Source organism: Onychostoma macrolepis, chromosome 01, assembly GCF_012432095.1.
Source record: "Onychostoma macrolepis isolate SWU-2019 chromosome 01, ASM1243209v1, whole genome shotgun sequence".
Taxonomy (NCBI): Eukaryota; Metazoa; Chordata; class Actinopteri; order Cypriniformes; family Cyprinidae; genus Onychostoma; species Onychostoma macrolepis.
Window position 1 is genome coordinate 19,246,640 of NC_081155.1, and position 26,209 is coordinate 19,272,848.

At 36.9% G+C, this 26,209-nt stretch overlaps 1 protein-coding gene across 3 annotated transcripts in view; it reads left to right on the plus strand.

The window, feature by feature from the left end:
* Positions 1 to 5,422: 5,422 nt before the first annotated feature.
* Positions 5,423 to 26,209, plus strand: part of zdhhc5a (zinc finger DHHC-type palmitoyltransferase 5a) — a 34,711-nt gene continuing 13,924 nt past the window's right edge. For all 3 annotated transcript variants that reach the window (XR_009271272.1, XM_058775252.1, XM_058775244.1), the window contains exons 1-2: positions 5,423 to 5,809; positions 23,389 to 25,111. Coding sequence is in view for 2 of the 3 variants with exons in the window: in XM_058775252.1 (XP_058631235.1) it covers positions 24,957 to 25,111 (155 nt within the window). In the remaining variant the exon portion in view is untranslated. The remainder of the gene's footprint in view (positions 5,810 to 23,388; positions 25,112 to 26,209) is intronic.

The window sequence follows — 26,209 nt, forward strand, 5'->3', positions numbered from 1 at the left end:
AGGACAGGACACAGATAATAAAAGAATAATATACAAATATGCAAAAACACAATATATAATATAGACAATTATGTATGTACAGGTATGATATGTGCAAATTTGAAATATAAATAAGTATGTGTGTTAAGTAAATAATGTATAATAGTGTTGTGTGTTCCACGTTTATTGTCAAGTGTTCATGAGATGGATTTCCTGAGGGAAGAAACTGCTTCTGTGACTGGCCATTCTGGTGCTCAGAGCTCTGTAGAGTCGACCAGACGGCAGCAGTTCAAAGAGGGAGTGTGCTGGATGTGAGGGGTCCAGAGTGATTTTGCCAGCCCTTTTGCTCACTCTGGATGAGTACAGTTCTTGGAGACTGGGGAGCAGGGCCGTCCTTTGGGCGGTGCAACTGGTGCGGTCGCACCGGGCCCCGCGCTGTGAGGGGGCCCCATGGCGAACGGACCGAGGGCCCCCCCCCCCAGGAACGCGATCATGAACGGACCGAGGGGGGCCTCGCTCTCTACCTCGCACCAGGCCCCGTCAGCCAGGGACGGCCCTGCTGGGGAGGGTTGTACCAATGATTCGCTCAGCAGTCCGGACTACCCTCTGTAGTCTTCTGAGGTCAGATTTGGTAGCTGAACTGAACCAGACAGTTATTGAAGTGCAGAGGACGGATTCAATGATGGCGGAGTAGAACTGTTTCAGCAGCTCCTGTGGCAGGTTAAACTTCCTCAGCTGCCAAAGGAAGTACAACCTCTGCTAGGCCTTTTTAACAATGGACTCAATGTGATTGTCCCACTTCAGGTCCTGAGAAATTGTGGTGCCCAGGAACCTGAATGACTCCACTGCAGCCACAGTGCTGTTCATGATGGTGAGTGGGGGGAGAGCAGGGGGGTAGACTTCTCCTGAAGTCTACGATCATCTCCACTGTTTTGAGCATGTTGAACTCCAGGTTGTTAAGACTGCACCAGACAGCCAGCTCCTTAACCTCCTGTCTGTAAGCAGACTCGTCACCGTCCTGAATGAGGCCGATGACTGTGGTGTCATCTGCAAACTTCAGGAGCAGGAGGTGTGAATGGTGTTTTTTCAAACCTGCAGTAACTCATTCAGATCGTCTGCCAGTTGTTGATTCTGCACAGTGCTGGGGGATGGTGTCTTGTGATTGGTGATGTCTTTCAGACCTTTCCACACTGAAGCAGTTACTCTCATATTGAAGCATATTACTAGTTACTGTCATTTGAAAGTAATTAGTTACTTTACAATATTACTCTCTGTATTGTAATGTGTTACACTACTTTTGTGTTAGCTACTTTCACCAAAATAACAACATATGACTAAGCATTCTGAAATGCTAATATGCAGTTTATTGCAGCTCATTATACATTCAGTGAAGGGCGATGTGGTATAGCATAATGCCTGTGTAGGCCCCCAAGCCTGCTAACAACATAATGTAATAGGCACAGTGAAGGCTCACGGCACAATACAATGAGTAACATTCACTGTTAGAATCACAAGTAAACAAAAAATAATTAGACAAACAATCAAAGTCTGGTCAATTAATGGTAGAGATACCAAACACAATATAGACACTATAATAACATGGCAAAACCTCATAGCACAAACCTGGCATGCATTGATTGGAGGCAACCACTGCATTTTAATCATGATCCAAAAAAAAGATGCTGTATATAATTCAATTAATTTGTATAATTTAGAAATTTGAAGCAAAGACAGAATGGTCTGACCTTAGTTTTGTAAAACTACGCTACATTAAACATACCTGAACGAAACATCAGACACTCTCTGCCAGCAGGTGGCGCTTATGAACAGCAGCAATACAGCCTTTCCTGGGTTACTGCTGTAAACAAAGCAGCGCTGCTGCTGTTTAATATGCATTATACAGAGGCAAGATGAAAAGAAAATCTAAACTTTTCTAAAAACAGTCAGTTTCCCTCAGAGATACATTCATATTAATAACCAGCATGAATCGACACATATTTTTTTTATCGATTTTCAACCGGCTCGGGGTGCATTGCATCCCTAATAATATGAATCATAGCAACGTTAGCTTACCTTGCTATCGCTGGTGTTGACCGGGCTTTTGCTGGCAAGCTTTCTAAAAGCCGGCGATTCTACTGTTGACAGATTATTCATATTTTCCACAACACAATCCACAATATTTTCTCTAGTGCTGCTGGAATGTTTTGCGATGTTTGTAAATTATTATTTTTTAAATTTATTTTTAAGTTGTAACGCGTTACTGAGACTTTAACGGGTATAATGCTGCACTATTAGATGATTTGTCAAAAAGTGCCACAGTTTACTTTAATCTCTGCTTCTTGTTTTTATTTGTTTTTGGGTTTTTTTGTATAATATTACCCAAATTGTATTAGTAATGCATTATATTACAGCAAAACGTAATACATTACTGAAAAGGCGTTACTTTTGTAATGTGTTACTCCCAACACAACACAATGAACATGAAGCTTCAGAAGACTTGCAGTATGGGTGCACATACACTATGGGCCCACAAGCCATATGACTTTGTGCTTTTTGAAGTTTTGTTTTTCAAATATCAAACATTCTTGAAAAGCTCAATTTAAGCCTTCAAATGAAAATTATATTGTATGGAGACAGTAAAAATGCACAAATATACACATCATGAGAGCAGAGAAGAAAATAATAATAGGGGGCAGACAGGGGCCACTTGTGCTTTTAGGGGGCACAATTTTAAAATTCATTCTAACCTACTTTAAGTATTATTCATTCAGTCATTTTTCACCATGTCATGAAGTAATCTATAACCATTTTAACTAAAATGAATATTTAATCATGTTTCATTTATTTGACAAATAATATTGTATGTCAGGGGCATCATTTTTGAGGGGGCACGAGTGAAGTGGGGGGGGGACTCTCATGCTTGTCATATGACACACAGCAGCTACAATACCACTGTATAACTGATATAGGCTTATGTATCATAATTTTTTTATTCGAAATATTCCCAAAATATTTCATGAAATATCTCGATTCTCAAATATGTGTAAGTAAATGCATTTTGCACCTTTATAGATTATGTTAGTTGATCTATAATGGGCGATAGGCAAAGTAGTCTAATAGTGTAATATTAACTTTGCATAAAAATCCGTCTTTTTACTTAAAGGGATAGTTCACACAAAAATGAAAATTTTATGTTTATCTGCTTAAGTTACCCCCAGGGCATCCAAGGTGTAGGTGACTTTGTTTCTTCAGTAGAACACAAACGAAGATTTCTAACTCAAACCGTTGCAGTCTGTCAGTCCTATAATGCCAGTCAATGGGCACACAATCTTTGGGAGAAAAAAAAAACATGCACAGACAAATTCAAATTAAACCTTGCAGCTCGTGATGATAAACATATCATATATCACCATAAACATATAATACGACTGACTTTGTATTTTATGTGGATTTAATAAAAACATTGTAAGTTACTAATTAGCCCATAACACTTTCATTGTACAAAAAGAGCAAAGAACCTTTACATTATCAAAGAACATTTTCACTTCAGTCCAGCGAGTTCAAGCACTCTCAAAAACTCCCATAATAATCTCTAAAGCTGTTTACACTGTGAAATTAATATCTTACTTACATTCCTACATCTTCACTTTGTTGTTTCTGAGGAGAGAATTCAGACTCAGCGAGCGCGCGCGGTCACGAAATAGCGGCGCTTCGGCGATGACTCATCGGAACGCTTCTGATTGGTCCATGCATTCATAAGCTCAACAGAATAGTATGTGATTGGTTATAATGCGCAGTGCTTTAAAAACGTGTCTCTGGCTCTGTGCCAGCCAGCGAACAGAGATTTGAATTTAACAGCTGTTTTTCTTTTTATATAGTTTACAGGACAAACTGGGCATTTCACCCAAAATTGTTTGGTGTGATATGATTCCAGATTTAGGGGGGCCAAAGGGGGGGCCAAGCTTGTTGACCCCCCCCCCCCACCCCAACACACACAAGAACCGCCCCTGGCCTTGCCATGCCTAAATGTAATTTTTAGACATATTTTAAACATGAGAGACACAAAAGAGTACTTTACTTTACAAAATTGAGCATTACACTGTAAAAAAAAATGAAGTTGTAAATAAAGATGAATATGTTTTACAAGAAAATACTATTTTAGATTTTCTACCTAAAACTTTCACATTTATTTCAATGTGATACTTGCACTTTCTTTATAATTGTTTGTGAAATTAACCAGCAATTGAGTGAAAACTGTTTCTACAACCACTTTTTTAGTGTATGAACATATCTAATGATTTGTCAAAAATATATAAATACATAAAATATATAACATTCTAGTGACCTGAATTTCTGCATGACGTGTTGTTATACTTATTATCCATAATTAACCATTACCTGTTTAAACGTTATTTACAATTACTGAAATAAATCTCACTTGGATTAATCTCTAGTTCATTGTGCTCATCATAGCATTACAGTAGCTCATACTATTATAAGGGTTACTATATGCAAATATCTTTTCATATGACAATAGACTACAATTCCCTTGTTGGTTTTTAAAGTAATAATGAGTAAGCCTTTCTTTGTAAATGTTTCTGATTCTGAGAGGTTCCCTACTGCTCCAGCTAAAGGACCACAGAATAAAACTGAGTTATCCCCAAATTCAGGGTCTGTTTATATGAATAGGCTACATGAGCATCTACTGATCTTGGATTAACAGTCTGTTGAACTTGTTTGGAAAAAGGTCACACATCATGTAGGATATTATATGCATATGCCACTGCTAGACTCAACTACTGTATTCTAGTTGGCTGCTCTATTTTTACACTCATTGTCATTTGGACCATATCTAGGCATTTCAGAGTATTAATGTTTTCCTGTATATTTGACAGGAAATTACAGTCTGGTTTAGCCCTGGCATCTGTCAAGGGTGCTTGTATTTTATGTGTGTTGTACACAGAGCAGTAGATTTGTGTTATTTGGTCTAAAAGAGGTGCTGTGACAGATGTTGGTCAGATTTGTGCGGATATTAGGGTGGATGGGGGGGATAGACGCTTATCTGTAAAACTCCTGCTGTCCGTTTAATCCTCAGAGCAACACAAGCATCTTGTCTGTCTGCCTCCCTCTCAGACACACGTAGTATTTAATATGTCACTGTGTCACTTTTTATCCTTTATTAAGCTGTTTATGGCTGTCAGTTCATTACAGGCTAAAAAAAAGTAGCTATAAACATATGAACAATTTGTTAGTCATAACACTGCTGGTTCCCACAGTTCCTGTACACCAGTGTAGGGTTCGGGTGTCCGTTCTTTACGCTCTTTCATCAACACCTGAGATTGGAATGAATATGACAAGTCCCTCCCGTCAAACCCTCTGTCGCGTCTTTTCATTGGCTGCTCGGGATGGATTGCCAGCAGCTATCAGCCAATGAGCTCACAGGAAGGCGGAGACGTCAGACTGTTCTGGGAGGCTCGTGGATGTGGACCGGAGCTCGTGCCGCTGCGCTGAGCTGCGTGAAAATACGGTAAACCTGTCGCTAGCTTCAAGCTACGCGAGCTTTAGCAGGTCGTACGCGACAGAATAGAGATTTAAACCGGTATCGAGAGGACCCAAAACTTGAATGACATTATATAAGCTCGAGTGTGTGCAAAAATAAGGCTAAAGATTCATAGTTTGGACGCAGGCTAACTGGCTAAGTGAGCCGTCGGCAAGACCCCACCACCCAAAGATTGAAACGGAGATTAAAGCCATCATCTAATCTATCAAAGAGGATAACCAATGTCACACACACCAATCCTCTAAAGCAGCGACGCCAATGAACTGACAGGTAGGTCGCCAGTGGTGTTATTTTATTTTAACGTAACGTTAAACACTATTTTGAAAAAGGGGCGATATAATGCTAGCTGTCATGCTAATAGTCCTGCCCAGCTGTGCTGCTACTACTACTAATGATTATATGTCAATCCAACGCATCAATATCTAATAACTTATTGATTTCTTTTAACGTGTGAGTCATTTATTCAAGGCCTGTCTTTGCTGTCATTCTTCGTGTAGAAGAAGAAGTCGTGTTTTAAGGGGTGACCACAGATAGACTTTACATTGACATGTACTCGTTGCATTTTCAGGCAAAGCCTGAAATATGCGGATTAAATCCCGTTTTTGTTGCAGTTTCACTGAGTTAATCGATCGAGGCCCCGTTATGCTTCGCGCGACGCCACCGCCTTCACCGCGCGTTCAGTATCGGCGTCGCGCAAATTCATGTCAGGGCCTAAAACCGATGACAACAGTGCAGCTGCAGCGAAACACACCCAAAAGATACACACCGTCTCAAAGTAAGACAACGCCGCACTGCTTTTTGATTCATCTTAGCCATTTAATCCTCTCACCTGATCATAATGAGATCATGTTTATGACTAATGCACGTTTTAATCATGTGCGAATCATTCATTTTCATCAGATCACCTGCTAATTAATGCCTTATTACTTCAGTTAACAATGAGTGAAAATAGCAGTCATTGTTTTCAAATGAAATCATAACAGGACACTAACTAGGTTACTTGCAATCAGTGACTCAAGTATGAATGAAAACGTGCTGAACTTGAGAATATGAGCTGTGCTGGTGGAAATCAAACTGTTTCTGGCTATGGTCTATTGTATTTTTGTGTGTGTGTAGGTCGCATAACTAGCTGTACCAGGTTAGATCTGGTGTTTGTCTTTTTTTCTTTTTCTTTTTCTTTTTAAAGGGGCGTGTCTGTGACAGATCTCTCTCTTTCCTCATAGAATCAAAGAGATGCTTTGCTTCGCTGTCACTGTAAAATTGGCAGGAGTTTAGTGGATTGTGGGAAATGCAGGTTGCCTCAGTTGGCAGAGAGTGTAATGCCACATGGCTTTAGGTTTCAGTCATTCTGTTGTGAGAGGACAGCGAGTCGTCGTCGAGAGAGAACTCGCATGAAGGATGTAATGAAGTGGAGGAATCATTACGCACTGTGTGTGTGACCTCAAACAAAATACAGGATTGCACAATCCTATAGCAACACAAGCATGATTTTGTGTTGTGTTTAGGGCGTGTTCACACTTGGCAAGTTTGTTTTAATTAAATAAACCCTGGTTTAATTGTTTTGTTAGTGTGGTTCATTTGAGTAAGTGTGAACGCTGCCATCTAACCCTTGTGTGCACCCAACAAGCGGACAGAGATCCACCTATTGGTCTGCTTCCAAACTGACCAATGGTGCAGTTTGGCTGATATATGAATGCAACACGGACTGAAGACATCTAAATGAAACTAAAACCGTACGTGATGTCACAAGACTTGACCCTAAAAGGACAGGATTCTCAAGCAGACCTGATTCTTCTTTTCATAAGAACCATGTTGCCTATTACAGTTTGGTACAGGTGTCATAACTGTTGTGTCCTTACAGTCTCTATATAGAATTCATGCCACTGTTTTGACTCCTTTACATATTTTATAATTTTTATTTATTAAAATAAGTTTTGAGAACTGGTAAAATACCACCGTGTCTACACACAAGCACATTTAGCCCAGCACACAGCATTGTTTTGGTTGTTGGGTATGTTCATAAAAATGTCTGATCAGGTTGTGATTTGTATCCTTATGCCTTTTGTTTTGTATTGTTAGGTTTGATGTTAAAAATGACAGTTTGACTCGAACCAGGACTAACTGTATCTTTTTCTTTTTTGGTCCAGACCAAAGAACTGACCTACAAGTGTAAACATGGTGTCAGGACACTGATTTCTGAGAATTTCATCTCATTCTTTAATTCATACATTTGCTAAAATCAGCACATTCTTAAAAACTAAAACAGTGCAGAAAAAAACACAACTGTGTTTATATTATATTGAATAAGCATCCAAAAATGCCTGTAACAGTGTGTCCTACCCAAACATGGCATGCAATAAAAGGTATATTTTCTAGGTGTGTAATAATCCTTGGAAATGAATCAATGCATCAGTCAAATTACTAATGAAGAGATGTGTTGATTGGTGCAACCTGTAAAAAATCATTATGTAGTTTTATATATCTAGAAGTAGTGTTGTCAAAAATACTGACCGCGATACCATTCGGTACCTAGAAGAATGTTTTACTGTTATAAAATATCAAATTGCCTATGAGCCTTCCTCAAATATTTGATGTTTACCAACTTTATTTTCTTTTTTTTTTTTTTAATGGAGCACAGAAGACTGAAGGACTTTGTTGACGGTTTTCTTTTCTTAAAGGGTTAGTTCACCCAAAAATGAAAATTTTGTCATTTATTCACCCTCCACTTGATCCAAACCTGTAAGAGTTTCTTTCTGTTGAACAGAAAGAAGTTATTCTGAAGAATGCTGGTAACCAAATAGTTTTGACATCCATAGTATGGGAAAAAAAAGTCAATGGCTACCGTCAATTGTTCGGTTACCCACATTCTTCACAATACCTTCTTTTGTACTCAACAGAAGAAAGAAACTCATATTGGATTGAATCAATTGGAGGGTGCAAAGTTATTTTACATTTTTAGGATGAACTATCCCTTTAACTTATTGCAAAAGCCAATGATGAGTACTGTAATCAGACGATTGATGGTCTCATATGTTATTTATCTCGTTATTTATTTATTAATTAATTTATTATATTATTTAAAAAAGTAACGTGTATTTGTTGTGGATTAGGGATGGTTCGATACCATAATTTTGGCTTCGGTACGATACCAGAATGTAATACCTCTGTATCGATACTAAATCGATACCATAGGTGACAAATATCTAGCCTCAAAAGATAAGTGAACTGAAAACAATTTTATTATAATAATAATAATAATAAAAACCGATTCATATCTTAATACCTTTGTATCAAACTGTAACAAAAAACCTACAGGGAACATAAGTTAAATTTTGATGGAGGAAAAAAAATATATAACTGAAGTAATAAAAAATCATTTCAGTTCAGACACAGTGCAAACAAAATGTCTCAAAATATAACAAAAACCTACCGGGAATATAGGTTACATTTTGACTGAGTTTGAAGGGAAAAAAAAATACAACTACAAGTGACAAGTAACGAAATTAATGCAACAAATGTTGCTTCATTGTAAAGCGTTATTCTAACAGTCAAAGTATTATTCAAAATCACATTATTTCTCTCTCTCTCGGATAGTTTTCAAATTTCAGCTTCAGATAGCCAAAGAAAAAGCATTAAATATAAATCTCGCTCTCTTACTCTCTCGCCTGCTTCATATTAGCAGTCGGCAGTGCGGCAGAAACATTCCATTCATATTATTGATACTAAAATTAATATAGCAAAACTCTTGCTTAATTCAAATTCATTTAATATTCGATTGTATGAAATGCAAGCACTTTTGCACTTACTGCATCACATCTTTGTGTATTGATCAGTTGTAAATAAAAGTTCATGAATTATGAATTTATGAATGATGCACTCACCTGTCGAGCTCTTGATCCTCTGAAAAGATCAGGATGAGCAAGCGACAGATGCTTAAAAAGTTTGATGTGTTGCCTCCTGTGGCAAGACATGATTTATAGCAACGCTTGCATACAGGTGCAGTAAGGTCAGTTCGTTCACCTTTGTCATCTGTTTTGAATGCAAAGTAATGCCATATTTCACTTCTACTGTTCTCTTTATTTATTAATTTCGAGTGCATGGATAGTTTCATGTGTTTGATCGATTGCGTTGTTCTGTTGTCACATTTACCTGTTGCGCAGCAATTTGGAAAGCACTGCCACCTACTAGTGCTCTTTGCAACAGCATCGTATGAAATACCGAATTGAGCAAAATTATGATATTGTACCGTTTGAAACATAATATATACCAGTATTTTTCCAGTACTGGTATACCGCGCATCCCTATTGTGGATATCCCAGGATTTACAATTTTCAGAGAGTTCAATTAAATGTTAGTATTCAGGGGTGTGTGATTACTGACAAAAAATGATATCTCGATTTTTTTTTCAATGACACTAATTTTTTGCCGAGTGTGTTATTGTGCTGATATCTGACTACCGTGGACAACTGCAGTTTTTGATATTCTTCATATTCTGTGTGGTCAGTTCACATCAGTAATAGGAATTAATCTTTTCATTAAGTTTAAATTGATTTTAACTTTTATGGGCATTTTTACCTTTAAGCCTTTTTTATTTTTTTCTAAAATTTATTTTTTTTACAAAAAATCTTTTGAGTCAAATTGTTACATTTAATCAGTCAGTTAGAATAATAAGACATTTAGGCTGTTACCGAACAAATGAAATCAGTATCAACAAAATTAGTCTTTGCAGAAGCTGCATCTGAAGTGGCATTACACTGTTTAATGCGGTGTAATGCCACAAATGCATAATGTTTTGATATGTTAAACATAACACATTGAATACTGATATTTGAAATTATTTAAATAATAAAAGATATTCTGAATGTGAAATTAAAACTGTCAATAGGTGGCAGCAAGTCACTGTTCATAAGTGTCATTGCGATTGAATCGAATCATTTAAACGGTTGATTCATTCAGGAACGAAACACCGTCATGTTGCTTAGAGACGCAAAACAGTGCTGTGTTTGGAATAATTTTTGTCGGCGAAATAGAGCAAAAACAGGCAATTTGATGTCTAAAACTTTAGTCTCTTAATATTAACTTATTGTTCATTGAAGTGTTGTATAAAATCTTATCATAATCAATATCATATTTATAATCATGCTTATTTTTGAAGAAATACTCAATGTCAAATCGCACATCGTTAAAACAACAATTACGATATTATCGCAGACTATATATATCGCACACCCCTATTCATATTACATTTTGGTTAATTTGTGATTTAATAAAAATGTAATTGGTTGTAAAAGATATAGGCCCCTGAATCTAAGTATATCTAATTATACAGTGCATTTCATGACAACGATTGTATCAGTCATGTTTACAATCATTTTAAGATTTGTTTAATTTAATTATTTTATTTTTAATGCATCTCTTTTGTTACCAGTGTGAGAGTGCACTTTCAGAGATAGAGCCTGCCCTTCTGATTAGTTGTGATATGAATGATTTGAAATTGCTTGTTACTGGAATCTTATCATGTCTGGTTAGGACACGATGCTTATAAAGGTTTTTACATGCAGAGCAAAAATGAGGGATACTGAAATTGAGCAAAAATCTACATGTACCAATCTTGTTTAAACAGTGTATGATCTTTCTGAAAAAAAAGTGCTTAAGGCCTTTACATGACCGTACATGTTATTGGTATATTAAAGAGGTCATGAACTGAGAAACCAAAATTCCCTTGCTATTTTGGCCTTGATACTTTTCTTGTTAGTCTAAAAACAGCTTATAATGAAGCCAGTTTGCTGAAACGACAGGTTGTGGAATGTTCTACTGTATGATGCAATGGTGTGGGTAAACACCGCCTCCGCAGAGGAAGGTCAACGTCTGCTGCAACATCACTGCCTGTTTAGTAGGGGTGTAGCGATTCATCGGTACATCGATACGATGTCTGACGATACGATGCATCGATGCCACATGTAAAATATCGATATCTGTAGTATAAATAGGCACCTTTATTTTGGCACTGTCCACATTTTCACATAATGTCCGTCTATGCATTACCACCAACGCGTACATTCTCGTTCAAACTCATGTATCAGAACTCGATATAAGGACTGCCTGAAGGCACAAGGCGAGCATAAAAGACGCTCGGGATTGTTTCTGCGCAAACATCTGAAGCGCATGCACACAGACAGCCGCGTCTACACCGCGCGAATACTAAATTGAGCTCTCTTCCGCTTTTTTGTGCATAGGTGAATAAATACGGACAAAATTACATAAAAATGCACGTTTTGGCGAATATCCTAGTAAACACAGTCGGTTAGGCATATGCCTTAACACATACAGTTGAGAAAAAATGCATGTGTATCAGTATATTAAATCTGTGCTTGCTTTCTTAAAATGAAAGCAAACTAATAATAAATCTAATGCTGTCAAAGAAAAATACAAGTGCTCACTGCTCCTGATTAGGGTTGAAAAATTCCGGGAATTTTCAAGACTGGAAACTTTCCATGGGAATTAACGGGAATTAATGGGAATAAACTGAAAATTTGCTAAATTGCAGGAACAAAAACTTTGGTTAAAACAACCAGATTTAACGCAATTTCAGTTTAATTTCTACTCCACACATTGCTCAATCGCACACAGCACACTGCTTACTGCGGGGCTATCGAGGCCACGCCCCCTACATGCACTGTGCTTATGCACAGATCATTTCTTAAATCCTGCACACAAAATATCAAAATGTCCGTCTTGGTAAGTATTCATATAAATTACATGAATATTACAAAAAATGTTTAAAACTTCCTTGTGCTGTGTGTAATATACTGTGCAACTAAATTAGGCTATACCATAGTAAAAACAAATACACTGACTGAACAAACGTTTAGGTGAGATAATAATAAAACAAAAGTCTAAAAATGACCCTCCCCCCACACACAATCCTCTCTAGCCGCCTAAGAGGGGGATTCCCCTCCATTTTCTCTGAAGCCACACTTTCTGCATTTGAGCCCAAAGACTCCATCTAAGTTTTGATATTCTAAATATATTTGATCTATGGGATTCACGTTTAACTAGTAAATACCAAAATGTGTTTATACAGTAGCTAGACAGTTTATGAGATAGGCTATGTGCTATATAGCTCAAGCTGTGATGCTCCTTCTGCTAGCAAGTTTTCTGTTATCATACAGAAGTGCAGTGCTGGTCAAAAGTTTGGACACATTACTATTTTTAATGTTTTTAAACATTGCATATCTTTTGCTCATCAAGCCTTCATTTATTTGATCAAAAATACAGAGAAAAAAAACAGTGATATTGTGCAGTATCGCCGGTATTACAATTTAAAATAATGGTTTTCTGTTGTAATATACTTTAAAATATAATGTATTTCTGTGATGCAAAGCTACAGTCTTCAGTGTCACATGATTCTTCAGACATCATTCTAATATGCTTATTTATTATCAATTTTGGAAACAGTTGTGCTGCTTAATATTTTTTTTTATTAGTATTAGTATCATTACTACCTGTGATTCTTTTTTCAGGATTCTTTGATGAATAAAGACTTAAAAAAAAAAACACACATTTATTTAAAATAGAAATCCTTTTTTAACAATACACTACCATTCAAAAGTTTGGGGTCAGTATCTTTTCTCTTTTTTTGAAATAAATTAATACTTTTATTCAACAAGGATGTGTTAAATTAATTTTAAAAAAGTAGTTGCAAAGACTTATATTGTTAGAAAATATAAAACTGTTCATATATAACTGTTTTAAAATACATATAAAATATATGAACTGTTCATAAGTTTTTATTCATCAATAAATCCTGAAAAAAGCATCACAGATTCCCCCCCCAAAAATGTCATTTTTAAAATTTGTATTAATTTGCATGCAAGTGAGCCTACGATCAAAAACAAAATTATATTTATGTTTGTATATGATTCAGTTTTATAAATATCCAATTAATTCCCAAAAATTCCCATAAATTCCTGGTAAGTTTCAAATTTGGAATATTTCCAAAGTTCCCCAGACGAAGTTCCCATGGAAAGTTTCCGGAAAACTTCTGGAAATTTACTGGAAATTTTCCGCCCCTTTGCAACCCTACTCCTGACTAAATAACCTTTCCAACATCAAGAATGATTAATCTGTATTTAACTTATACAGTGAAGACTATGCAGTTATTTTACATTTGATTACATTTCTGTAGCATACCTGAAAATTTATTTTAGACTGAGCTGAAAATCACTGTTTATTGTACTTGTGTCTTTGTTCTATTGTATTTATCTTCTGCTATTGCTTGTAATTTGTACAGGATGTGAAAATTTCAGATTTATGTTCATGTTATATATTTTGGTTGCATTTGTGAGTTAATAAAAATATAGATGGTTGTTTAAAATGGGTATATACTATCATAATATCGATCGATATACTCCTGAATCGTTATCGTAGAATTTAAGATATCGGCAAATATTGAATCGCTGGGTTTGAGAATCGATATCGTATCACGACGAACCATCCGATTTACACCCCTACTGTTTAGCCCCGCCCACTGATTCACTCGCATAGTGTAAATACCGAGAGGTGAACGCAGGTCTACACAAACCAAACGATAAAGATCGCGCTGAATACAAGAAGACGCTGTGCAGTGCCAAGTTGTGGAAAAACAATCTTTGCTTTGATCAGTTTTAGGAAAACTTCTGATCAGTTTTAGGAAAGATTGAAGATCTTTATTTTTAATGAACTTGGGTACTTTGTTTACAAAAAAGGCACAATTCGACACAGGATTTTCAGTATTTAATGCATTTTTGACCTAAATCACAGCAGTGGCCATCTATGAAGGACATAGGCTGTCAAACATACATGACTGTTAGCCAATCATAGCAGTGGGCATGGACTTCCGAGTCTACAATTGACCATGCCTATTCAAACAGAGCGTTCAGTAACACATTAGAATAGGGAACACTTAACTATTAACTACGACTTTTCCCCCAATAAATTCCTAATTGGCTGCTTTTTAATAGTTAGTAAGGTAGTTGTTACGTTAGGTATTAGGTAGGATTAGGGATGTAGAATAAGGCATTAATATGTGCTTAATTACTACTAATAAATGGCTAATATTCTATTAATATGCATGCTAATTGGCAACTAGTTAAGAGACCTTAAAATAAAGTGTTACCGAGCTTTCCAATGAGGGGGGTCAAAACAGGATAGAAAATAGCCTATTAAGGTAGGGACACACCAAGCCGACTTCAAAGAACTAGCGGCAACGAAAGCCGAAGGTGTTGTCGCATTAGCAGCGTCTGGATCAAAAAGCTGCACTCGAACACACAACCGACAGCAAACTAACACGTGCGTTCTGCGCCTGCGTGAGGAGTTAGCGGTCTATATTAGCAGCTATCAATAGTAAATATTCGTTATTTAAAAGGAGAAACTGAAACAAGGATGTATAAGATATACGCAGATAGGGGTGGGTACCAAGAACCAGTATTTTTTGGGGGGCCGGTACGTAATTGGGTCAATACCGGACTACCGATAAGTTTCAGGACAAACGATAATTTTGTCAATACTTGCGTTGTTTTATCTCCGTATACTTGTACGTAAAGTAAATGGCTAATTAGGAGCTGCTGCTTGTCATTTTTCTTCACTGAATGATGTTGCCAACGTTTGCTCGACGTGCATGTGATATCCATGTGCATGTGTGGTGTGTTTGCGTGCAATCAGTCATGGTGAAGTAGGGCTGGGCGATATATTGAACACGATATTCATGCTCATCTCGTCAGTAAAGCCGGTTCTGTGATTAGCGTTAAATCTCCATCACCTGTTTTCAAATAGAGCGCCATTTAATACACAGAGCCGTAGTTCACTGACAAGCTACACAATATCACGTTCATTATCGCAGATGAATCGCCTTCGATAATGAACGCGATATTGCGTAGCTTGTCAGTGAACTATGGCTCTGTGTATTAAATGGCGCTCTATTTGAAAACAGGTGATGGAGATTTAACGCTAATCACAGAACCGGTTTTACTGACGAGATGCGCATGAATACCGTGTTCAATATATCGCCCAGCCCTACAGTGAAGCGTTCGAAAGTGTGGGCTCACGTTATAAAACTAAGCGACACCAGTGTCAGTAGTGTAATAGTGAACAAAGGAGGCAACACTAGTAATACAATGAAACATTTACTTACAAAACACAACGTCTACCTCAAGCAATGCACTGTATTTACTACGTCTTCCGGCTCCAGCTCCAACTGCAACTCGCGTGACACATTCACATCAAATGTTGATTCAGTGGTAGAGTTACACTCACGAGACACTGCACTTATTCACAATCATAAAAGTACATTATTTGCGTGTGCTTTAAATCCTAATCCTAATCCTTGCCGGTTAAACGTTTCATTTTGCATGCTGTTCTGACGTGAGCTTATTCAGAGCGCATACAGCTGAAGCGTGCATACACTAATAGGCCTGTCAAACAGCACCTGATTACTTGGTTATCTAAGTTAGTGACTGATTGCGCTAATACTGTCAAAAACACACAAGGTTTACATATAAACACAGTTAGTTAACTTATGTCTAAAGTGAAAGTAAACAGTTGAGAGAAAAACAGATGCGTGCAGCTCTTAAAGCAACAGTACTAAACATGCTGCCGATTGTCATTTAAAGGGATAGTTCACCCAAAAATTACAATTCTGTCATTTACTCACTGTCATGTTGTACCAAACCTGTATTAATTTCTTGTGCTGAACACAAAAGAAGATATTTTGAAGAATGTGGGTTGCTGGTCAGTTGCTGGTCCCCACTGACTTTGATAGTAGGAAAAAGAAATGTGGAAGTCACTGGGGACCAGCAACTGTTTGGTTTCCCCACATTCTTCAAAATAACATATTCAACAGAAGAAAGAAACTCATTCGGGTTTAAAACAACTTGAGAGTGAATAAATGACACAATTTTCATTTTTGGATGAACTATTCCTTTAATGTTAATAAAATAAAACACAAAGAGAAAAATAACTCGCTACTCTTGACTGAAGAACTTTAATACAGTTGCTAAAAATTCAGCAGTAATAAAATAACTTGAAATTTTCAACAACTTTTCACACATCTTTTTGCAACAAATAGTATCGATAAGCAGTATCAGTATCGATAAAATGTAAACAATACTAGGGCTGCAACAACTAATCGATTATTATCGATAATGAAAATCAAAGACACTGATTCTCATTATCGATTAGTCGGGTCTGCCCACAGTGCACGTCCAACTTTAGTGAGATCGGAGCCAGCTCCAAATGGGTTGGGCCTTGTTAATATGCCCTACACCGAACCCAACCCTAAACCTACCTTCCCTCTTGGAGCTGTCCCAACCTACTTGCGGCATAAGTCCCTCCCACTTGGAGGTAGGGCTGGACCAGAATATTTGAATATTCGTTCAGTGGGTTGGCATTAGATTTTCAATTTTGAGATTCAAATATTTTTTTTCTTTTCTTTTTCGAACCCCTGGCATTCCCTGCGAAACAGTTCTCATTCGCGCTTGAATATGAATCGCCCATGAGTGAACGCCACGAACGTCATAATTCAGTTCCTCTGGAAGAGAAGACAAAAATGCCGAAGACCTCAGCTGTGTGGGAGCACTTTAAATTGAGTGAGGACAAGACAAAGGCAGTGTGCCAAATATGCGATTTGAAACTGGCCTACCACAGCAGTACATCAAGTTTGAAAAATCATCTGAGTTCTGTAAGTAGTACGACTATAGTATATTGTTGGTGTAAAAAAAACGAGCTGCTTTTATCCGCCATGTTAATCAGTAATTTTACACATGATAAAAACGTGCACTTAATTTGCCTGGAAAATACTTGCAAATACGGCAGTCATAAAAAATGAATTAATTTAATTATTTAAACTGTCCGTTAATTAAAATGTGTGTTGCTGTTATTGAAAGTATGCTAACGTGTTCTTTATTTATTACAGTTCGTTGAACCATTTATTTTTCATTCTTTAAATAGCCTACCCTTTACGGTGTCAGTAATTACTGTGCTGCTAATTTCTGATTTGGGAGTGATTTGTTTGTTAGAAAAATGTTAGGCTGCCTTATTAAAAGTATTGCTCTTAACAGACCTGTGTGTTTTGTATCACTAGTGCAGTGTCGGTTCTTGGAGCATTTAAACCCTGCCTGCGTGAGGCACGCCACTTCCGCTGTTCTGTAGTTTATTAAAAGTTTATTAATTCTGAACGTGTCGCGTGTCCATATTGCACCAAAACGCCACACTGCACTCCCTTGGGTCTGCAGCAACACACCGGCCATGCATGAAGTCGATTGGATGAACTGTTCTCGACATAATAAAAATGCAAACAGACAGACACGCACACAGAGGTTCCTGCCTTTATTAGAGAGAAGAATATGAAGAGCTCTTTTCCAAAACGCTATAAATCCATTTTAATAGTTTTCATGAAAATGACTTTTTTTTTTTTTTTTTTTACCTAGACCCATACATTTTGTTAATATTCAATTTATCCTGTTAAAATGGTCTGTTGGCTCAGTCTGAACATGTTAAACAATGATTGTTAAATGAAACAACAACAATTAACGCGCCACCTGAGTGATGAACCTTCTTTTTTTTTTTTTTTCTTTTTGTGATTTTTCTTTGTCCAGTCTGCATTTTCTACCCCCAGGTGTAGGTTTCACTGGTTCATCCAGGCCATCAAAAGTGTTATTAGAGTTTAAAGCACTCAGTTTGAAGACTGAGCACAAACAAACGCTTCAAAGCATCGCCATGTTGGATTGCATTGAACGAATTCTGATTGGTCCAGAGGACATATCGCATTTAGGCTAAAAACAGGTTCGGCGCTTATAGCGGTTTGGAAAGGAACTGCATCTTGCAGTACATTTTAAACAAGGAAATATAGCGATTTGGCATGAAACATTGATGGAGCAGTGAATAGGTTCAGTACACAGCAAAATGGCATGACAAAATGGCATTTTTTTTTTTTTTTTTTTTTTTTGGCGTTTATCGCGTTTTGGAAAAGAGCTCTTCGTATGTTCAGCCCCCTCCCGCCGAAGCTTCGAATATTCGGTGTTGATTATACTACCGAAGCTTTGAAGCTCAAAAAATGGTATTCGGACCAGCTCTCTGGGCTGCAGCGATATATACTTGACTTCAGCCGGTTGTCAAATTACAGCACTGAATAGCGCATTTCTATGGACAAAATGCGTCTAAAAATAGTGCTGGAAACAGAATGAGGTGCTGTGGGAGAAGTACATGATCCAAGCTGCCCAAAACATGAGAATTCTTTGTTTTAAGCTTTAAGTTAATGCATTAGCATAATGGCTTGCTCTCTCAGGCACTTTGACAGATGCGTGTGCGTCCTCAGCGTCCTGACAGTCTGTGTTAAGTTTAAAAGAATGAGCGCCGGGCACATGCACGCGCGTCAGACAAACGGAACACAGAGAGGGAGACAATTAATAGGCTGTTCAGCGCAAAAATATCCATTGTGCTGAAATATCTGTTGTTGAAAGTTAAATTAAGGTTTAAATGTCAACATGCAGTGCGAGTATTTTATGAGAGTAGGAACTGTTAAGGGATAAGTGTGTAATTGTCTGAATATAAATAATAAGACGCTTCATAGCCACCTTATTACAGGATAAAGAAATGGCAGTGAGACGTGACTGTGATCAAAGTGAATGTGTTCCTGCAGAACATTTCGCTCACCTGTTGGTTAACACTGAATTTTTTGTTTTTATTCGTCTTTATTATCTTTATTATTTTCATTTTTAATAGATTTAAGCTATATTCACTATATACAATGCTTAAATTTATTAAAACAAATTTATGTAAAGTTTTTAACAAATAATGTAAGATTTGTGCCACTGCTGCTCTAAACTAACAGCATTGGTGATTTACCAAAATCATTTTTTTTTTTTTTTTAAGCTTTCTGTATTGGTTAGTCCTCCAATGTGCGTAAGCTCTTGTAACAGTAATAGGCTGTTTCTAATACTATAATATAACTATTGCTGTTATCTATGAAAGAAAGGCAGAGCGCTTTATAGTGTTTTTTTATTTTAATTTTTTTATTATTTATTTATTCATTTATTTTTTTCAGATACCCAATTACAGTCAAAAACTACATAAACAATGCCAGCAAGAATGCAAGCTTAGGAGGCCATTTTTGTTATTGTGTGAATTTATACTATTTAGTTTGTTTATTTGCCCAATAAATGACAATAACATTTTTAGATTTAAACAATTTTTTGACAGATTCCTCGCATATTTGTGTTTTCTTTATTATGACAGTTGGTCTAATAAATTAAGCATTGTATGTTTTCATAGCATTCAGTTGGCACATTTGTTTGAAGGACATTGGACAGAATGTGGAGCAGTGTTTTTTTGTCAAAATATTTTTTATCCGATTAATCAAAATAATCGTTTGTTGCAGCCCTAAACGATACCCATCCCTATACGCAGATATACAAAATGTAAACAAAGCAGTGCTTGCTTACCATTTTGAATATCAGTCATGTTGATAACTTTCTTCATTTTAATCAGCTCACGTTATGAAAATATTTGCATATTGGAATGCTTTGGTAAGATCACGTAACATTAGAACAGTCTTCTGTCTGTGCAGCCTTCATTTAGTTGGTAGTTTTCATCACATTTGCTTTAATTCTCTGGCACTGACTTGTTCGCTAAACTGAACATCCAATCAGAGTTCTCGCTCTCGCCGACGTTCCCGATGCTGCCGCCAATGAGAGCAGACATGTGGAACACTAGCCCAACAGACGCGCACCAATGGCCCGACGTTGGTCGACGGTCGGCTTGGTGTGTCCCAGGCTTTACTTCTAAATGATGAAGTTTTTGATGTAAAAATCTTGAATTATATTATAAGCGGACCTCAGAGAACAGTACAAAATAATAGAAGGCAGTTCATGACCCCTTTAAGCATGATTAGTGGACAATTATGGATGTCAGCCGACTAGTTTGTAATGATACATGTCATTTAAACATTCTAATAGTCAAGTAGTTTTATATTGATTTAAAAAAAAATCATTTTTCTTATTTCCATACAGACCAGTGTAGGCAATGCGGCTTTGCAAATTTTTCTGGTTATGGAAATGTAACTACAATTTATAAGCCGCACTTATGATTATAATACAGTGACAATAATGAAAGTAAAAGCAAGAGAATGGAGAAAGACGGACCTTTCTTGATGATTAATCTGACTATCTGTTCTCTTGTAGACTCTCTCTTTCACTTAACATACACGCTGAACCCATTCCAAGCCTTTCCTAAATACTGGTCAAAATGTCAGCCAGACTATTTCCTGTCTGTTGCTGACTCAACCACATTGACTGGACTCTGATCCAGCGGTTGATACAGCCTTTAACAAAGTTTCTCACTGCAGGATCTAGGATGCACTGCACCAGTGGATGATGATCTAGGATCAGACTTTCCAAAGGTTATGATCTTATGTAGTGTCTACAAGCTGTTCAGACTTGCAGCTCCACCCTGACATGCTTTGGAGTGTTGTCCCTTGGACCTTATGCGAGGTTACGCAGCTATGGCATTTTTAGGCCAAACCCTAGGTCAGATTACCAAATGTCAGGCATAGATAAACTGATAACAATGCTGTCTGAAATTTGTTTGAACTACTCGGCTGAGCAGGCTTAATTCAACACACCTAAAAGAAAATTTGTCCCAAAACTGACCATAGACCACACTGGACCGGTGAATAATAGTGTTAAATGAGGTGAATGTGCGTTTCAGCATAATAGCATTGGAACTGAATGCATTATGACTTAACAGAACTGTAATTTGTTTTTGTTTTGTTTTTTATAAATTGTGTTGGGAGAACAAATAATAGCACAGGTCTGTGTTGAACGTTGAGTTGGTCATAAAGGTTGGAATCAATTAAAATGAGTCATAAAACCTACAAAATATAGGTTTGTGCATAATACCAGTACAGTAATCGCACTGAAAGATCAAGTATTGTTATTTAGCATTTCAAGGTTATGGTTTGTCTGTCTGCTTTCACATATAGTAATGGCATTTTAAAAAGAGAGTGGTTTACTCTAAAAATAAAAATTACTTCCATGGTATCTTATGAGTATTGATGACAGAGATATATTTTTTTCTTAGCTGTCTTTTTTAGATTAGACATAGCAATGGTAGACTCTTCCTGGAGGAGTTAGTTACTGTATTGAATTGCTATTTTGAATTGCACCTTCACCCCTTTATTCATTAATTAATGAGGACATCTGTCAGCTGTCACCTAACGGCTGTTACTTTAACATCCTCCTTTATTTTCATCCGTCTCCTCTTGCATTATCACCTCTCTGTTGTGATTGCGTATTTTTTAATACACAATGCAGACTGGTTAAATTCAGTTTTACAGATAAAAAAAGACCCCTTGATTTAAAAAGACTTTTGTGTTTGTGGGGCATCTATATGTTGAAAGTTGGCAGAATGAACTTTTATCAGATTAAAATGTGTGCAGTTTCACAATTCAGCCGTGACCGTATCACTGTCTATGTGCTTGTTTTGTGATACGTGTGTGTGAATTCATGATGTAGTTGGCAATACCCAGCCCTAATGTGTGCATACAATGTCAGAAAGCCTTGAGGCTTTGCAAACATTCAGACGTCACCTTTGTTTGCATAACATTTGATAGTGAAAGCTTATGTGATGTCATTTCAATGTGTGTTTTGTGAACTAAGAAAAAAAACTGGTTAGGGATTGCCCTACAGATGTCTCTGTAATTGAGGTCAGGGGTTTTTCTCCCCTTTGGTTTAGTGTCAGTGAAAGAGTTATTCTCCAATCTGGCCTGTGATGTCTCTTTGGGTGTTTGAGTATTCATTTGAATGTGGCTTGATGTGTATATACTTAGAAGAACTCATTGATAAAATAAAGATATAATGAATTAATGAAAATATAAACAAAGAATTCAGTTATTGCTACATTTAGTCTTTGTAATATAACTGATGAAGGTTCGATACATCACTGTGTTGTTTTAGCTCTGTGCACCTTATGCTTTAAAAAAAAAATAATGCATGTAAAGAATGCATCAGAAAGAGATGGGACAGTCATTTTGATCAAAACAGCATTTGTCAAATGTAGGTTTTTAATCATTTAAATAATAAATAAATTAATTCAATTCAGTTAAAAGATGCAAATGCTGCTTTAGCTACGCTGTTAACTGCAATTATAACTTTTAGCTTAAAGTGAGTCATTTGTTGATTTAGACTAGTAACAACTGAATTCATAAATCTTTTTTGAATTATTCAATAAAAAAAACAGTTCATAATTGTCAGTTGCTCTTGAATTGGGCTACATTGATCATGCTATTTGTTTATTTTTGTGTGCAGCCCTTGAGGACAATGCAAATATTATTTATAAATAGAATTATGATTACGAATTAGTTATTTAAACTTTTTTTTGCTTGATGATGAATTGTCAGAGACCTAAAGAAATGTAGAATGTTACAAAAGTTTTGTATTTTAAATAAGTGCTGTTTTATTTGAACATTATATTAATTAATACTGAAAAAATGGGATTGTGGTTTCTACAAAAATATTAAGCCTCAAAAGCTGTTCCACCGTTTTTCCAGCATTGATAAGATGATCATTATTTACAATTGAGCACCAGTATGAGCACCAAAATAAGCACCAAATCAGCATAATAGAATGATTATTTGTAGTGCACATTTTCACACAACTCAGAATACTTTATTGAAGCAAATGCTCACATAGTTTGAATAAATAATAGGTACTTTATTTACCATATTTGTTGTTTGTGTCAGCCCAACCATTTAAAAGTTGCTGCTCAAGCCTTTTTTGTCTCAAAATTCTAATTTTTTTTTCTTTTGTTCTTTTCAGGTGGAGTTTATTTCCATTCTCTCCAGCGCACCCACTGGAAGGCCCCAACTTTGGCTGAGTGCGTGGATACTCTGTGTTCAAGTGTGCGTATGGTCAGCTGAAAGGCGAGATAACTCCACAGCGTCAGAGAAGAAAGTGTAAGCATGGCTCAAGGCACTCCCTTGAGGCCGCGTCCCCCAGAGGTCCTTATGTAATGCCTCCTCATCTGCTAATAGACAGCAGCTGGGCCTGATGCACTCACACGTACACATTTAAGGAAGTCTCTGAAGTGTCCCAAGGGAGAAGTTGAACTCCTGTCCATTGTTTTCTCTTTGACCTCATGCTCCCTCAATCTTCACATACTCACCTGTGAATCCCAGGATTCCTCTGAGCTCCAAAGTCTTCTTTTCGGAATCGCTTCACTGACCTTGATCGGTTCCCAGGAGTTTTGAGGTGTGTGCAAGCTAAGCGCTGCTCTTTCACCTGTTTTTTGTCTCTGTGGAAGCTTCATCAAGAGAGGTGTTTTAGCTGGAGCATTCCTCTCGTTTCATGCCTCTTGTCTCAAAAAGCGAGAATTTGATCTAATCAGCCATGCAGGTGTAAGCCTGTTTACTTGGGAAGATACTGGCCTGTCCTTCGAAACGAACCTGTGGATCAGCAATGCTTCGACTCGGGAGAGAGACACATGAGGTTCCATTTTTAAAGGTGCAGTGTAGCGCACTTGTTGGTTGAAATGAAGGAAAGACATTTTTATATTTTCTGAGTGTGGATGGTGGGGGGAAATTGTTAACAGTTGATTCCTTCGTTGTCATTGCTCCCTTCAACTGAACTACACCAAAACTGAGAGAAATCCTCCTGTCCCTCTTTTTGTCTTTTGCTGTTTCATTTTTTTTATATATCTGTTTTGATCTTTTTCTTTTTCAACTCCCAGTTCGCAGCTGAAAAACTTGAGGACATTCACTGACTACAGTGCTGCTCATCAAAACATCAAACTCAAATATATTTTTAAAATATTTGTTGTCATTCAAGAAAAAAAAAAAAGCAAATTCATACCCATTGCTCTCCTCTACCTCTTATTTTATACAGTATACAGTAACCTCTTATTTTATACAGTAACACCAAACGTTTAAAAAGCATTTTTAAAGCATCACTGAAGAACTGGATGAACACAATTTTTAATTCCCATATTCAAGTTCTGTTTTGTGGCACTTTTTAAACTTTATCCTAAGCCTTTTGAAATTTTTTTTTTTTATTGTTTTAAATGACCCAAAAATATTTAGACTTTAAAGGTTTTGTGCAATTTGTTATATTTTGTTAAATGCTTTAATAATTTATATTAATAATTTCAATTTGTTCAAATCCCAAATTTCTTCAGTTTACTACTTTTATTTTTTTTTAATCATTTTCAACTTTGAGAATTTGTTTTTGTGTTTTTGCAACAATGCTCAACTTGTGGCCTTTTTGTATAATGCTGAAAGGACAACGACTTCTCCCATAGTCTTTCCTTGCGTTTGTGCTGTCTTGACAACACAAACACACTCACAAACGGATCATTTTCCGGGGCACGCTGCCATCCTGCCCCCTGGGTGATGCCGAGCGGCAGCATGAGTGGGGGCGTGTCTGGACCCACTTCCCCACCCCACCCCACTGTTCCATCCAGACCTCTCCGGCCTAGTCGCTACGTGCCAGTCTCTGCGGCAACGGCCTTCTTGGTCGGGGCAACCACCCTCTTCTTCTGCTTCACGTGAGTACACAAACACGTTTAGTAGCACTGATTGCTGCAATCATTTATGATGGATGAGTCAACATGTACTGGTAAATAACAGTGATCAAAAATGTATTGCTGCGCTGTAGAGTGGGTAATGGAAGGTTTTTGCCTAGAACTCATTCAGAAGCACCAAATCATTCTCCCTGGAACTGATTTTTTTTGGCATGGTTCATTAAGATTAAGTGTGTGTTCACTTGCTTGTGAGTGTGACAGCTGCGCACACAAGCTAGGTGAAAACTACAATGGAAAAAATAAGAAAGAGTATCCAAAGAAGGATACAAAGCAAGAGAGACTTACATAACATGCAGAATTGACGTGCTATATACACACATCATGTGAGGAAACTAAAAAATTTACTAGCCAATACCGATTCAATTGCCAAGGTGTCCATAGGGGGTTAACTACGTGTGTCTTATATCACTGCTGTAACCGACAAAAATATATCTACACATTAATTTCTATAAAAACCTGTATAAAACTATCCAAGCGCACAGGATTCCATTATTTTATGTTGCAGAATAGCTTGTGTGATGATGATGATCATATGGCAGCAGTTGCAAGGTAGGACAGTACAGTTAGCGTCATTTCAGTGCTATTTTTTTTCAGCCTTTTTATCATTAAATGAGCCACATCTGAGAATGCTATTAGTTTCAGTGTTAAAATAACTGGAATAGTCTTTTTGTGGTGTTGAAATTTTTGACAGCATACATCTAAGCAATACGCTTCTAATAATATCCTCAGTTCATAAGTTAATGTTCAATACAGCTGGCTGTATCTTAAATATCAGAAAGATTTTTCACAGCTTAGAATATCAGAATTTATCTTGCCTCTACTGTATTAAAAGGCTTCTTTGCTTATTAATAATCTATATTAAATGTTTTGAATGATGACAAGATCAATCTTCTATAGATTTTGCTTGATTTACAAAAGACTCGCAGCTTTTTAACAATTCTGATCTAACGTAAATTAGTCTCTGTGTCCTAGTTCACTTCTTACATGAAGTAATATAAAAGATTTTTCTATTGAGGATTTATGCATTTTGACGCAGTAACACTGATGTAAATCAATAAAGGA